We start from the raw sequence: 14,402 nt of genomic DNA, 5'->3' as shown, positions 1-14,402 counted from the left end.
GAACCAAGGACTAGAGCAATATCTTCGATGCTTTTGCAATTCTACCCAAAGTAACTGGAACACTTACCTCTCTATAGCTGAATTTTCCTACAATAACTCAGTCCATAGTGCCTCCAAGGTCACTCCCTTTTTCTGTTCTTATGGTTTTCATCCTACCTCTTTTCCTACTTCTCCACAATCCAACTCTCCTCTACCCGCTATTACCTATTTTTCCAAACGCCTTCTCCAAATCCATAGACTAATTCGATCTAATTTGTTACATACCAAGAGATATATGAAGAAGGCTGCAGACAAGAGACGTGCAACCAATCCAGACTATCATCCGCAAGATAAAGTCTGGCTCTCCTCCAAATTCCTACCCTCACGTCTTTCTCAAAATAAGTTCACACCTCGTTACTATGGGCCTTTCCGTATTCTTCAGTTGGTCAATCCTGTCACTGTCCGTCTTCACTTACCTCATACATGGAAGATTCATCCGGTCTTTCATGTTTCTCAGCTTAAACCTTATGTGCCTGACCCTTACTCACGTCAGTTTCCTTGTCCACCTCCTGTACTCGTGGATGATGTTCCTGAATATGAAGTACAGGAAATTTGTGACTCTCGTCTTTTTCACAAACGCCTTCAGTATCTGATTCATTGGAAGGGTTATCCTCTCAGTGAATGCTCTTGGGAAGATGCATCTTCCGTTCACGCACCTCTCCTGATTCAACGCTTTCACTGTTTATTTCCTCTCAAACCTGGACCTTCGGGAGGGGGACCTACTGTCGCGCCGCGCGGCGCGAGCCGAGAGCTCGACTCAAGCCGGGCGTTCGGCTCGGGCTGCACACCGTGTCTTGAAGACGCGGCGCACCCCCAGCCTCTCCTGCGCTTATCGAGGCCCCAGACATAGCATGGGGCCTCGTTCTACTTTCTGCTCTCCACTATGCTGGGGTCTATGACCCCCCCTCTTACCTGTCTTTTCGTTTCTTTTCTCTTTTTCTTCTTTTTTCTTCTTTCCTGCAGTCTTTTGTTGTGCCTTTCTTTATGTCTTTTTCCCCCTTCCCAGATTCCTGTTCCTTCCCAGCATTCCTTGTTCCCTATTCTCTATGGTTCCTGTTCTATTCTGTTCTATGTGTTGTTTCCCTGTCTAAGATGGTGTCCTTTTACTTCCTGTGGGTCACTTCCTGTTTTTTAGTATATAAGGGCTGTGTTTTCTTCTTTCTTTGCGCTGCAACACTTTCTGCTCAGTTAGTGTCTTCGCTCCTGATTTCCTCACCTTTTGGTTCTGGATTTCAGCATTCTGTGTTTCCTGACTTTTGCTCCTTTTGGATTCCTGTTTGTTTGTTCTTGTTTTTTCCAGGAATCTTCCTATTCGGAGGTTTTTTCCCCTTTTTCTAAGGGTTTTTTTTTTTCCTCTGGCGCTATTTTCTGAAGGGCACGGTCTGTTCTTGGCGTCTCCATTGCCTACAGCACTGTGGCTACCAGAAAGAGTCGCCCCTTTTTGGGCCAAAGTCGAACATTGAAGATCCACGCCACCAGATCTGCAAATTCCAGGCGCAAGCAGCACGTGAGTCGTGACACTAATGCCACGAACAGATGTACACTGGGTAAGTGACATTTTCCGTTCGGTGGCATGTGTAGCTGCAGATACACATGCTGTGCATAGACTAGTAAGCAGTTATCTCCCCAAAAGCGGTGGTTCAGCCTGTAGGAGTTGAAGTTGTCTGAAACAATGTTCGTAGTACTGCTTGGCCTACTGTGGCTTGCTGTGTTGTTAGCACGTCTACACAGTAGTGTTTGGTAAATGTATGCGGCGTAGACCATGTAGCTGCCTTACATATTTCGTTCATTGGAATATTTCCTAGAAAGGCCATGGTAGCACCTTTCTTTCTGGTTGAGTGTGCCTTTGGTGTAATAGGCAGTTCTCTTTTAGCTTTAAGATAGCAGGTTTGAATGCACTTAACTATCCATCTAGCAATGCCTTGCTTAGAAATTGGATTTCCTGTATGAGGTTTTTGGAAAGCAATAAATAATTGTTTTGTTTTGCGAATTAGTTTTGTTCTGTCAATGTAGTACATTAACGCTCTTCTGATGTCCAATGTATGTAGTGCTCTTTCAGCTACAGAGTCTGGCTGTGGGAAGAACACTGGTAATTCTACTGTTTGATTTAAGTGGAACGGTGATATGACTTTTGGTAAAAATTTAGGATTTGTTCGTAGAACTACCTTATGCTTGTGTATCTGAATAAATGGTTCTTGTATGGTAAATGCTTGAATCTCACTTACTCTTCTTAAAGATGTGATGGCAATTAAAAATGCAACTTTCCATGTTAAGTATTGCATTTCACAAGAGTGCATGGGCTCAAAAGGTGGACCCATGAGTCGTGTTAAGACAATGTTGAGGTTCCACGAAGGAACTGGTGGTGTTCTTGGTGGTATAATTCTCTTTAGACCTTCCATAAATGCTTTTATGACTGGTATTCTAAATAGAGAAGTTGAGTGCGTAATTTGCAGGTAAGCTGAAATTGCTGTAAGATGTATTTTAATGGAAGAAAAAGCTAGCTTTGATTTTTGCAAATGTAGTAAGTATCCTACGATGTCTTTGGCAGATGCGTGTAAGGGTTGAATTTGATTATTGTGGCAGTAATAGACAAATCTTTTCCACTTATTTGCATAGCAATGTCTAGTGGTACGTTTCCTAGCTTGTTTTATGACCTCCATACATTCCTGTGTAAGGTCTAAATGTCCGAACTCTAGGAGTTCAGGAGCCAGATTGCTAGATTCAGCGATGCTGGATTTGGGTGTCTGATCTGTTGTTTGTGTTGCGTTAACAGATCTGGTATGTTTGGTAGTTTGACATGAGGCACTACTGAGAGGTCTAGTAGTGTTGTGTACCAAGGTTGCCTTGCCCATGTCGGTGCTATTAGTATGAGTTTGAGTTTGTTTTGACTCAGCTTGTTTACTAGATATGGAAGGAGTGGGAGAGGGGGAAAAGCATAAGCAAATATCCCTGACCAACTCATCCATAACGCATTGCCCTGAGACTGATCTTGTGGGTACCTGGATGCGAAGTTTTGGCATTTTGCGTTTTCCTTTGTTGCAAATAGATCTATTTGTGGCGTTCCCCAACTCTGGAAGTAAGTATTCAGTATTTGGGGGTGAATCTCCCATTCGTGGATCTGTTGGTGATCCCGAGAAAGATTGTCCGCTAGCTGGTTCTGAATTCCTGGAATAAATTGTGCTATTAGGCGAATGTGGTTGTGAATCGCCCAATGCCATATTTTCTGTGCCAGGAGACACAACTGTGTTGAGTGTGTGCCTCCCTGTTTGTTTAGGTAATACATCGTTGTCATGTTGTCTGTTTTGACAAGGATGTGTTTGTAGCTTATTATGGGTTGAAATGCTTTCAGCGCTAGAAATACTGCCAATAGTTCTAAGTGATTTATGTGAAAGTGTTTTTGGTGAGTGTCCCATTGTCCTTGGATGCTGTACTGATTGAGGTGTGCTCCCCACCCTATCATGGAGGCATCTGTTGTTATTACGTATTGTGGCACTGGGTCTTGGAAAGGCCGCCCCTGGTTTAAATTTATACTGTTCCACCATAGAAGCGAGATGTATGTTTGGCGGTCTACCAACACCAGATCTAGAATTTGACCCTGTGCCTGTGACCACTGTGATGCTAGGAACTGTTGTAAGGGCCGCATGTGCAACCTTGCGTTTGGGACAATGGCTATGCATGAGGACATCATGCCTAGGAGTTTCATCACCTTTTTGACTTGTATTTTTTGATTTGGATACATGGCCTGTATTACATTGTGAAATGCCTGAACCCTTTGTGGACTTGGAGTGGCAATCCCTTTTGCTGTGTTGATTGTCGCCCCTAAGTATTGCTGTGTTTGACACGGCAGAAGGTGTGACTTTGTGTAGTTGATTGAGAAACCTAGTTTGTGTAGGGTTTCTATGACATACTTTGTGTGTTGTGAACACTTTTCTAGAGTGTTGGTTTTGATTAACCAATCGTCTAGGTACGGGAACACATGTATTTGCTGCCTTCTGATATGTGCAGCTACGACTGCTAGGCACTTTGTAAAAACTCTTGGCGCAGTTGTTATTCCGAATGGCAACACCTTGAATTGGTAATGTATCCCTTGGAATACAAACCTTAAGTACTTTCTGTGTGAAGGATGTATAGGTATATGGAAATATGCATCCTTTAGGTCTAGTGTTGTCATGTAGTCTTGTTTTCATCTTAATTGGGGGAAGAGTGCTTATCTTCCCTGTGTCTTTTTGAATGTGGAGCCTTCTTTGAGTGTAGTCTGGCTCAACAGATTGAAGTTCCTCTCCGAACTTATGTCCTTGCATCTGGGAGGACAATCCGTGTTCCTCTGTGTAGGAACCTGTTTTCGGTTCTGAGGCTGGATGTTTCGGAATCAAAAAAATTTCGGTCGCCTTTTTGGGCTCCGAAGCAACCTTCTTTATTTTCGGCGTCGTGGTGTCTCGGTGCCGAACCATTTCGGTGCCACTGTCTCTGTGCCGAATCTGTTCGGAGCCGCTGTCTCGGGCCAGAGATTGCTGTGTGGCGGTATCTCGACCGGAGTCGGATGACTTCGCCACATGCATGGCCTTTTTCGGTGCTGATGATCGGTCACCTATTTTTCGGGTTAAGCCATGGCCTGTTGGCGGTGGCGTCCCCTGGGCTTTTGTTGTCTTCTCGTGAGTTTTATGTTTCGACGTCTTACTCACGGTTTTCGGCGTTTCTTCGGGATCGAGCTCGTCCGAGTCCGATTCATGGATGGAGAAGCTTTCTTCTTCCTCCTTGAAACGCCCTTGTCCTGTCGGGGCCGACGCCCTCTGCAGTCTTCTTGCTCTTCGGTCTCTTAAGGTCTTCCTCGACCGAAACACTCGACAGGCTTCACAGGTATCCTCCTTGTGCTCTGGAGACAGACACAAGTTACAGACCAGATGCTGATCTGTATATGGATACTTGTTATGACATTTTGGGCAGAAGCGGAATGGGGTCCGTTCCATCAGCCTTGAAGAAACACGTGGCCGGGCCGACCAGGCCCCGACGGGGGGATCGAAAAAACCCCGAAGGGCCACCGGAGCTCTTCAAAGTCGGTGTCGATCTGTTATAACTAACCCGATACCAAACGCAAAAAATACCGACGATTTTTCCGAGATTTTAACTAACTTTCCGACCCGAAACACGGAGCGAAAAGGAACACGTCCGAACCCGATGGCGGAAAAAAAACAATCTAAGATGGAGTCTGCGCCCATGCACAATGGAGCCGAAATGGGAGGAGTCCCTCGATCTCGTGACTCGAAAAGACTTCTTCGAAGAAAAACAACTTGTAACACTCCGAGCCCAACACCAGATGGCGTGATGTGCACAGCATGTGTATCTGCAGCTACACATGCCATCGAACATATATATATATATACTGCACCCAGTATGTCTTCGATGTCCCTGCCATCAACACAAACTATCAGTGTCAAACTTGCAACGTTCAACAACAACCTGTGCTTGAGGCCTTGTGCACAGAAGTTTCCCTGCACCAAATGGATTTGTTTCCCTTTGGCACTGTGAAAGTGGGGGTTGAATTCAGGAAATTTTTAGACTAGCAGCGATAAATATGTCGAGCATAAGGGCATTAAATCACAAAGACCTGCATCTGTTGCGGCTGGTGATCTTCACCAGTGGCAGACTTTTTATCGTATAGGAGTTATCCCCAATACCGATGCCACAAATTCTGGAGATACCCGATCAGCGCTGCTCCAAGGGATCTAAAGCTACAGGTTTGAGGATTGATATGGCTGGACCCTGAACCCCTTGACTGTAGCACCTTCGTCTAGGGACGGTGTCACATTGTGCTCGAAGAGAACCATCAACACTGACTGCAGTCTGATTTATTAGCGATGGCTCAGTAGAAGGCAACGCGCCCGTCCCGGCTCCGTATGGCCTCTTGCCCATGAGAGTCGGCATTTCCGACAATAATAGAACTTTAAGCCTTGAGAAAGCCCCGGCTTATAATGCCAGAGGGGGCGAAACACGTGTTGGCTGCTTCTCTTCCTTTCTTCTCGTGCCATTACTCTGGATGTTGCTTTTACTAAAGGATAAGAAGTGACTTTTTTCGTTTGAACGTTTGGAAGCAAAACAATGATTATAAAAATAATGCAATAAACTTTGAATTTGATTGCTTCAAGAATCTTGAGTGGGGCTTCACCTCTTTTTGATGGTAGGCTCAGTAGAAGGGCAGTCGGATCACAGAGAGTGGGCTTGCACTGCACAGATAGACAAGTGGCCCTGATCGATAGCACTCCTATAATATTAAAAAATAGTGCCCTCTTTATCGCAACAACTTACATTTGATTCGCTAGGTCTATAGACTGCCTGCCTCAGATCTTTCCATCAAAAGCGCAATGCGCAATCCACTATGTGGAAGATGTCTCCCTCCTGCACCACTTAGGGCTCATAGACCACAGTTTTCTCATTGTCCATGGTATATCACCACAATACACTGCAGGTAAAAAAGAGACACAAGCAGTGAGAATAAGTACTCATGATAGAATACACAAATCTCCTAAATGTGTAATGTGTCCTTATCAATAGAATTGGCTATAATTAATAAAGAATGCAGCACTAGAGTTTTTGATCGACATTTCTGTTGCAGTTTATATTCAGTATTAACTCAGCAAAGAGGTTCATTAATTGACAAAGATTGCCAAATAATTCAAAAGGCCCAAACCTTCAGAGGACTAACTTATCTTGGTTGCCTCTAATTTAGACACTGTAGGAAGCCTGCTTGCCAAGTGGGATGAATACTCCCTCCACTGTGCAAAACCAGCCCCTAGTTAAGCAACCACTATTCTGCTATGGCAGCCCCATTTACCACTTGGTAGCCCAAGACCGAAACGCAAGGCAACTTCAGAGCATGCGCATTAAGGGTTAACAATGCAAGCACAACACTTGCATCAAGAAACCACTCAGTAAAGCTCCCACACTCATCTGAAATAATCAGATCATTTTATGATTAAAATATTGCCAAACTGACAAAAAGTGGCCACTGGAAAGTTACAGCTTCTTAAGGTGACAGTTCCATTCCACAAGGCTTCTCCGTTCTGCGGGGACAGTAAATGAGGGTTTCTGTGCGGTTCTCACAAGCGGCCACTGCAGGCTTCTTCTCCCTCCAGTCAGACAGCACGACTGCTAACTCCAGCAGCCTCTAGCATTCAGTCAGGCTAGAGGGGCTGCATGAGGGTCAGTCACCTTGTGCAAGAAGGCACAGTTCACAGTTCCTTAAACTTCACGGAGTTCCTTTAGTAGTATCTGTGGGCTGTGTCTCCCACAGGAGAGAGCACAGAGGGTGCTGTTGGTGGAGGCCTTGAGGATGAGGCTGCTGGCACGAGGAGCAGGTTGGGCATCGCAGACTGTCACTACTTTAGTGCAAAGAACCAGCCAGTCGTCGCTGAAGATTCACTTTGGTGGTCGACGCAGGCTGGCCCGAAAAGCAGGTCCTGCTGGAGGTTCACACTGACAGTGGTCGCGGGCGGTTGATTTGGGACGCAAAGAGGTCACTTCGAGGGCACAAGGAGCCCAAAACATGTGTATCCCCATCTTTTCTTCGGGAGAAGAAACTCTGGTGCCAGCCAGGGGTCCAGGATCTGCAAGGGGATCAGGACTCACTCCAGCAGAGTCAACAGCAGTGTTCAGTGAGGTGTAACTGGTGCTGTTCCGCAGGGCATTTGTGTGTGTGTGGCAGGGGGGCATCTGAAAGCTTGTTGTGTCCCTGTAGTTCAAATAGGAGGTCAGCCAACTGACCCTTTGAGTCGCTTCTGGGGCTCCTTGGCTCAAGGAAAGCAGGTACAATCTTCCTTCTTCAGACAGAAGGGCACTCCTCCTTCTGAATCTTACACAGGTCCAGGTGTAATCTGATGAGATGGTCTGAAGATGCCACATTTATACCCGGTGCCAGCCTTTGTGTAGGGGAATGAAAATGTACTGAGTAAAAGAAGTACTTCTCAATCTGGTCCCAAACTGAAGTTATCGCTTATTAGGTGTAATAAGGTATCCAAGTGTTACTAGATGAGAGAGATACAGTTATGGCAGTGAAAAACGACTTTGCCAGTTTTTCCCCTGGCAAGGCAGGTAAAACTTAAACCCACAAGTCCTACTTTTCAAACACCACGCATCCTGCCATGTGAGGGATTAGGACATTAGGTGACTTACAAGCATTAAAAAGGATGATTTAGGCCTGGCGAAGGGTTTATTTTTGAATAGTTGGACCACTGGGTGGCCAGACCCAGAGCACATTGCTATATGGCCCGAAGGCCACCAATCTTCAACCCCTGAGGAAGGGATTGTTGTCTTGAAATGCATTGGATGTTTTTTTGAATGTTTTCTGCATACAACACTACAAGATAGTACTGTCTACAATGGATTTCACAAATGTGGAGCACATTAGTACATGAACTGAATGGAACATTATCCTGATTTCTCAATAAATCCTTGAAGATTTTGAGAACACGCAAGTTAAATTTTTCGTGAAGGAGTAGAATGGAGAGTATTTTTGATATTGTGTTGAAGATTGGTGGCCTTTGGGACATATCAGTGTGTGCTGGGTCTAGCCCAGCACAGTGGTCCAGCTATTCAGGAATACATACATGTGCCACGGGCAGAGCTCATTCCGGCGGAGCATGCTGTAATTGCATACATTTTTGTAAACTGCGTAATCAGATGTAATGTTTGTTAAAACAGCAACAGTTTGTGAGTGTACTATACCATAACGTTGTAGAGTGTTTATTTTACCAGGTTAAATTTACAGTTTAAAACTGTGCTACAGGCCTCGGCGGCAGGCCTCAGATATGTTTTAGAGGGCTACTTTAGTGGGTGCACAATGAGTGCTGATGCCAACTAGTAGTATTTAATTTACAGACTCTGGTATATGTAGTACCATAAGCTAGGGACTTAAAAGTAAATTAAATGTACCAATCAGGTGTAGACCAATTTTACCGTGTTTGTAACGGAGAGCACAAGTTAGCAGGGAAAAGATGCACCGAGTTCTAAAAGCCAACAAAAACAGGTTTGGCAAAAGAAGGCATAGAAAGGAAAAATCTGGGGTCCCCATAGAGAGGGAGCCAGGGTCAACAGAGCACACGAAAATGGGTACTATCACATAAATACAATTGTTATGAACTACCTATTGTAACCAAGGGAAGAGAAAAGCTGACACTGGCATTTTTTACTGTTCCCTTACAAAGTAAAATGAAGAGTTTTTACAGTGAAAATTGATTTAAGTGGTGCATTGTGGTGCGTCTCCTGCATTCCTGGAAGAATTATGACCTCTGAGTTTAAGGTGGTGCAAGAGGGACCACGAGCCACACTTGAACCGCGCATTAGGTTCTTGTGCTGCATTGCACCACAGTGAGTTACGCGGGACTCTTTCGAGGCGACTCAAGGGGCTGAGAGCAGGTGATTGAAACAAGCTATACTAATTAGCAAATCTCTGCACCAGTCACTGCTGGCACTCGACAATAGAGAACACCACATTTGATAACTTATCATAAATCTCCTAAGAACGGATGAGTGTTGGCTCGTCCCACACTGTGGGCGAGGAACAGAGTGTGCAGCCAAGAGGCATTCGTAAGCGAGCATCGCAGTCGTGCTGAGTGGCTTATGTTGATGGTTACTGAAATGGCAAAGACTCCTCTGGAGGAGCTAGGCAGTCACATGCAGCGAGGACCGAGGGTGGGCGAACGCGAGAAGGTGGCGACGGCCTTTCAAATTCGAATCCGTGACCAGCGTATCACTGGCGATATCCGAGGCAGGTGTATGGTGCACTAATCTATCACGAAGCCTGATTATGGTTTGGGGAACGGTGAGGGTTCTATTTGTGGAAAGGAAAAGGAATATTTGGTGCAAGACTATTTCCATTTCGGAGAACGTCTTTGCAGTGGTTGTAAAACACAACTGTCGTTCTAGAGTAGACGTTGTAAGGGACTCTCAGTCTTACTGTCATTGTATTTTCCCTTAAGACCTCAATTCCTAGAGTGATACTCCCTACTAATACTGTCAACAGTGTTCACTGCATGCCCTGCCCCCCTCTCCCCTGAATCTTCCTGGACTTGCAGAGTGTCAACTCACAGCAACAATAAAAGAGGTACTTCTAACCACAAGAAAAATCAAAATAATAATAAGAATAATATAACTTACTTTTATATAGCACTTCATACCACACTTCTGCAGTTTCTAAGCACGGCACTAACTCTGGGTATTGTTAACCATTCAATGGTACTCGGAGAGAAGCAATCAAGTGAATCTGTCGGCAGCCCGGTCGCCACATCCGGACACCTTGCCCGAGCGAGCGGGAAGGGCAGCCATTGGGGCAGAGAGCTGCAGGGCCATGGGTGTGAGGCTCAGAAACAACCCCTTGTAGGCAGCATTGTTATTCTACACCCTGCAGCCGACTTATTTCCCGACCAGGACGGAGACCTGGATCCAGCTTCCCGGGGGAAACTCACCATCTTCATGTATATAATCTCACCGGATTCTCTGCGTCCTCGCTACTCTCCTCCTCGTCCTTACGGCTTCTTTACCAACAGAGCAAACACCACAGGATCAGACCCTGCATCAGTTTGACATTGCAATCCCAAATTAAACAACTGGTGACCTTACAAGCCACGCCACTTGTTTTATGTGCGATTTGGAGAAATGATATACTGCAAGATTTACCAGCTCTAAGCATCAAATCCTAACATTCCCTTGAAAAATATTATTTGTCTAAAAGTTTATGTCTATGACATTAGTATATATGTGCGTGTGTGTGTGTGCACGTGTATATTACGGAGTTAGGTCTGAGCGATCACAGAAAGAGCTTTTTTGTTTCACTAATAACTTTGGAAGGTATTCAAAAACTTCACAAAACTTTCCAAATCAAGTTCATCCACCTGAGCTTCTTCCTGAAACATTTCACACCGATCTGCCGCAGGGGTGCCAAGAAATAGGAGGAGGGGGTGCAAAACTGTGACTTTTTATCTTAATTTCCATATGAAATTTCGGGAAGCAATATAGAAAAAAACCAACAAAGGAATTTTCCCAAATTTGACAAAAATCTAGAACTTTACTCAGAAAGTATTATTTTTGTTATTTAGTGTAAATCTGTTTGCTGTTTGAGAAATTAGCATTTAAAGAGATGCTGAGGGTGGCCATGAAGAGGTTAAAAAGAGGGCTATATTGGACTGCAGGTGTCTAGATATGCTCTGATTGGCCTCTTCAAAAAAGACTAGTCAGCCCTGATTGGCTGGCCGCAACCTGAACAATATGTTGTTGCAGCCATTACAGGACTCGGGGACATGATCCATACATCCTGAAAATTAATTTAGAAAATAAAAAGAGAACAGGGTGAGCACACCCTGACCCCAAATGGCATGTTGTGGGGTCCCAAAGACCCACTTCTTGACTGAAAGACCATAACACTGACAACCTGTCGTGGTAGCCAGTACGGGCCTCGGGATATGTTCACCGTTCAAAAGCATGTAGTGAAAGTCTATTTAAGAGGGTGACAAACCCAGCAGCAGTCGGTCTGTTAACTCCCTCATGATCTACTACAGCTTTACCGCGGAGTTCTGATGGGCAACTAGAGTGCTAACCTGTGTATTCAAGACAACGGTGGGATGTCTGAATGCCATTTTGCTGAAATAGGAGCTGTTGAATTCAAAGCCTTTCCTGAAGAGCAGACTGAGGTTAATGAGCACAGAGATGTTAATGCAGGCATGAAACCAGAGGGTTTAAAAAGTTACGAGAGGTGTGGATTTTTATTTTAGTAATTTGAAGGCATAAAGTATTTTTATAGAAGCCAAAATTAGAGCGAGATGTCTGCATAAGTACAGCACCCCCTTTCTACACCGGTATTTCTCAGCTCACCCATCTTTGCAGTTGCTTAACTGCTCTCTAATTTTTAAAGTCATAACATTTTGGAGATATACGTTAAAAAAAATTCGAAATTCACTAAAAAACACAAAGGTTAAAGGGACATTATAGTTAGGTGTTGACGTAGGGGAAAAACTAATAATGTTTAACAACAAAGAACTTTGAAATCCATCAGTTATAGTTTAGTGAGCGAACTGTAACTTGCTCCCCCTGCACGCACTGCTTATGACCTCAAATACTACATTGCTCAGCTCATGACATGTTAAAAGACATCACTGATGACATCACTGGTGACATCACTGATAATACTGCAGTCAGATGCGATTTGGAGTTAATGCGTATACTCATGCTGGCTGATAGCATGAAAACGGCGTACGCCCTGGAGACAAGTGTAATTCTGTATTTGAAAAGTTATATGAAGCATCAGAAACAAACTACTAAAGTTTGGGGTGGAAGAGGTCCTTCAGGTTAACAAGGTGAGATGTCAGGTATGTCATTTAACATGTCATGAGTGATGCACTGGCCTACTGCCACATCCCACCCTCACACCAACCTCCAGCCAGACACTGTGACGCAACCGCAGACACGGCTGTCATGGACCGCCACTCATCTTACACTTCTTGTTCTACGCTCGGCTGGCTACATATTCCTTTCACCTCCCTGCAGAACCCTCCCCTGCCACTTCTCCTCCCACAACTCGAGCTCACCTTGAACTTCCCCTCAGGGGAGAAGATGCTGACCCATCGATTGTCATAGTCCGCCACGATGATGTCACCATTCATATCCACGGTCACACCAGTGGGGCGCTGCAGCTGCCCTGGCGAACGCCCACGCACTCCAAAGCGCAGCTTGAACTGGCCCTCGTTGGAGAACACCTGTGCATGAGAGGGCGGACATAGGGTAAGCAAGGGCAGCGCGCAATATGAGAGACACCGAAAGAACACTTCCTGTCTGTAAATCTTACATTGCAGGTGAATTTTACATTTCGTGTAAGGATTTCTGACAAAAAAGTCGCACTCAACATAATTAGGGCATTCTATATCACCCATTGCAAAAAAAAAAAAAAAAAAAAAGCTGGCTTACACTGTTTCACAACTTTTCCAAAAAGCATAAAGTTGTTCATTCATTTTAATCTCAGTCATGGGTTATTGCTAAATCTTTTAATTAAAAAACAAAACAATAAAACCTGCCTACATTCAAAACACACTAAAGCACTAAATATATTCAAAAGAGACAAAAAGCAGATTATAATTTTTTTTTTTTTTTAAAGGTAATTGGATGATAAAAAGCAGCCTTACATGAACCTGCCATGCCCTATGGAAACTTGTGGTACACCCTGTATCCGGGAACAAGCGCACTCCAATGCAAAAGGGCCAGCGATGAAGAATTCAGCGGCAGGGGGACACAGATCGTTTTCATTTCATATATGAACAATTTGCGAAAATTCTCTGATAGAAAACCATTTCAATGAAAAGGTCACATTTTCTGACATCTTACATTAGGGGGAATGACTGATGTAACACTTTTTTTTGCAGTATTTGTTTGTATATAATATATATCCCAACTTTAATCCCACCTCAGATCCATAGACAATGGCCAGCTAACTGAATCTGTACCTGACTCTTACTCTGATTCCAGCTACGCTTAACCCTTCTCGACATGTCCTTTAACACCATCCCTCACTTACTAACACCTGCATCACACAACCATGATGCTAAATCTGACCTCAAACCTAACTGCGGCCCTGCATCTAAACTCGCCCTAAGCCTCACCTGAAGCCCTGACCTCGAAGCAGATACTTACTCTAAGACTAAACGGGCCCTAACCCACATTTCTCAACATCACCCTAATGTTGACACCTCCATCCTTAATTTTGTCCTAAGCCTTTACCCTAACTGGGCCTTTTACCAATATTTATCCCAAACCTGAAGCCCAACCTGTTCCGAAACCCAACTGTGATATCATCCCTCAACTGCATTATCCTAATCTCGATTAAGTTTATTTTTATAATTTGTATTTCTTCAATATCATTTTTCGATTAGATGGTTTTTCAATAACACGTTTTCACTGAACTGTGTTTTCTCTGAAGTGTAACTGGATGAAATGACGATAGCACAGGCGCACTTGGTAAGGGCCACCCGGACGATCCAAAGGAGGAGGTTCCGGTTCTGTGAAGTGGGGAATGGGTCAGAAATGTCCTAGCCCATAACCTGCGGGGACAACAGTATTCAGAGGACAAGACAGGCTGGACAGTAAACTACACTGGCCCTGTGTGCAGACCTTTACGGTCAAGAAAACTGGCATACCTGAAGGACACTACGCAACGAAACCTCTGGCCAACTCTAGATTTGTCTCTGACCGGGACATCCATGCAGTAGTGCGTGGTAAAAGCATGAGCAGTAGAACAAACAGCTGCTTTACAGATGTCAGCTACTGGTCTATTACCTAAGAAAACCAGAGAAACCCCTTACCTACGAGTGGAAGGAGGTCTGGGTGGG

At 44.5% G+C, this 14,402-nt stretch overlaps 1 protein-coding gene across 2 annotated transcripts in view; it reads right to left on the bottom strand.

The window, feature by feature from the left end:
- The window catches only part of TRIM3 (tripartite motif containing 3), a 266,225-nt gene that overhangs the window by 38,653 nt on the left and 213,170 nt on the right, over nucleotides 1-14,402 (bottom strand). For both annotated transcript variants that reach the window (XM_069203661.1, XM_069203662.1), the window contains exon 8: nucleotides 12,612-12,779. In XM_069203661.1, coding sequence (XP_069059762.1) covers nucleotides 12,612-12,779 — 168 coding nt within the window. The remainder of the gene's footprint in view (nucleotides 1-12,611; nucleotides 12,780-14,402) is intronic.

The sequence above is a fragment of the Pleurodeles waltl genome, chromosome 8 (genome assembly GCF_031143425.1).
Source record: "Pleurodeles waltl isolate 20211129_DDA chromosome 8, aPleWal1.hap1.20221129, whole genome shotgun sequence".
Taxonomy (NCBI): Eukaryota; Metazoa; Chordata; class Amphibia; order Caudata; family Salamandridae; genus Pleurodeles; species Pleurodeles waltl.
The sequence above is the reverse complement of the archived record's forward strand: the minus strand, read 5'-3'. Positions and strand labels throughout refer to the sequence as shown.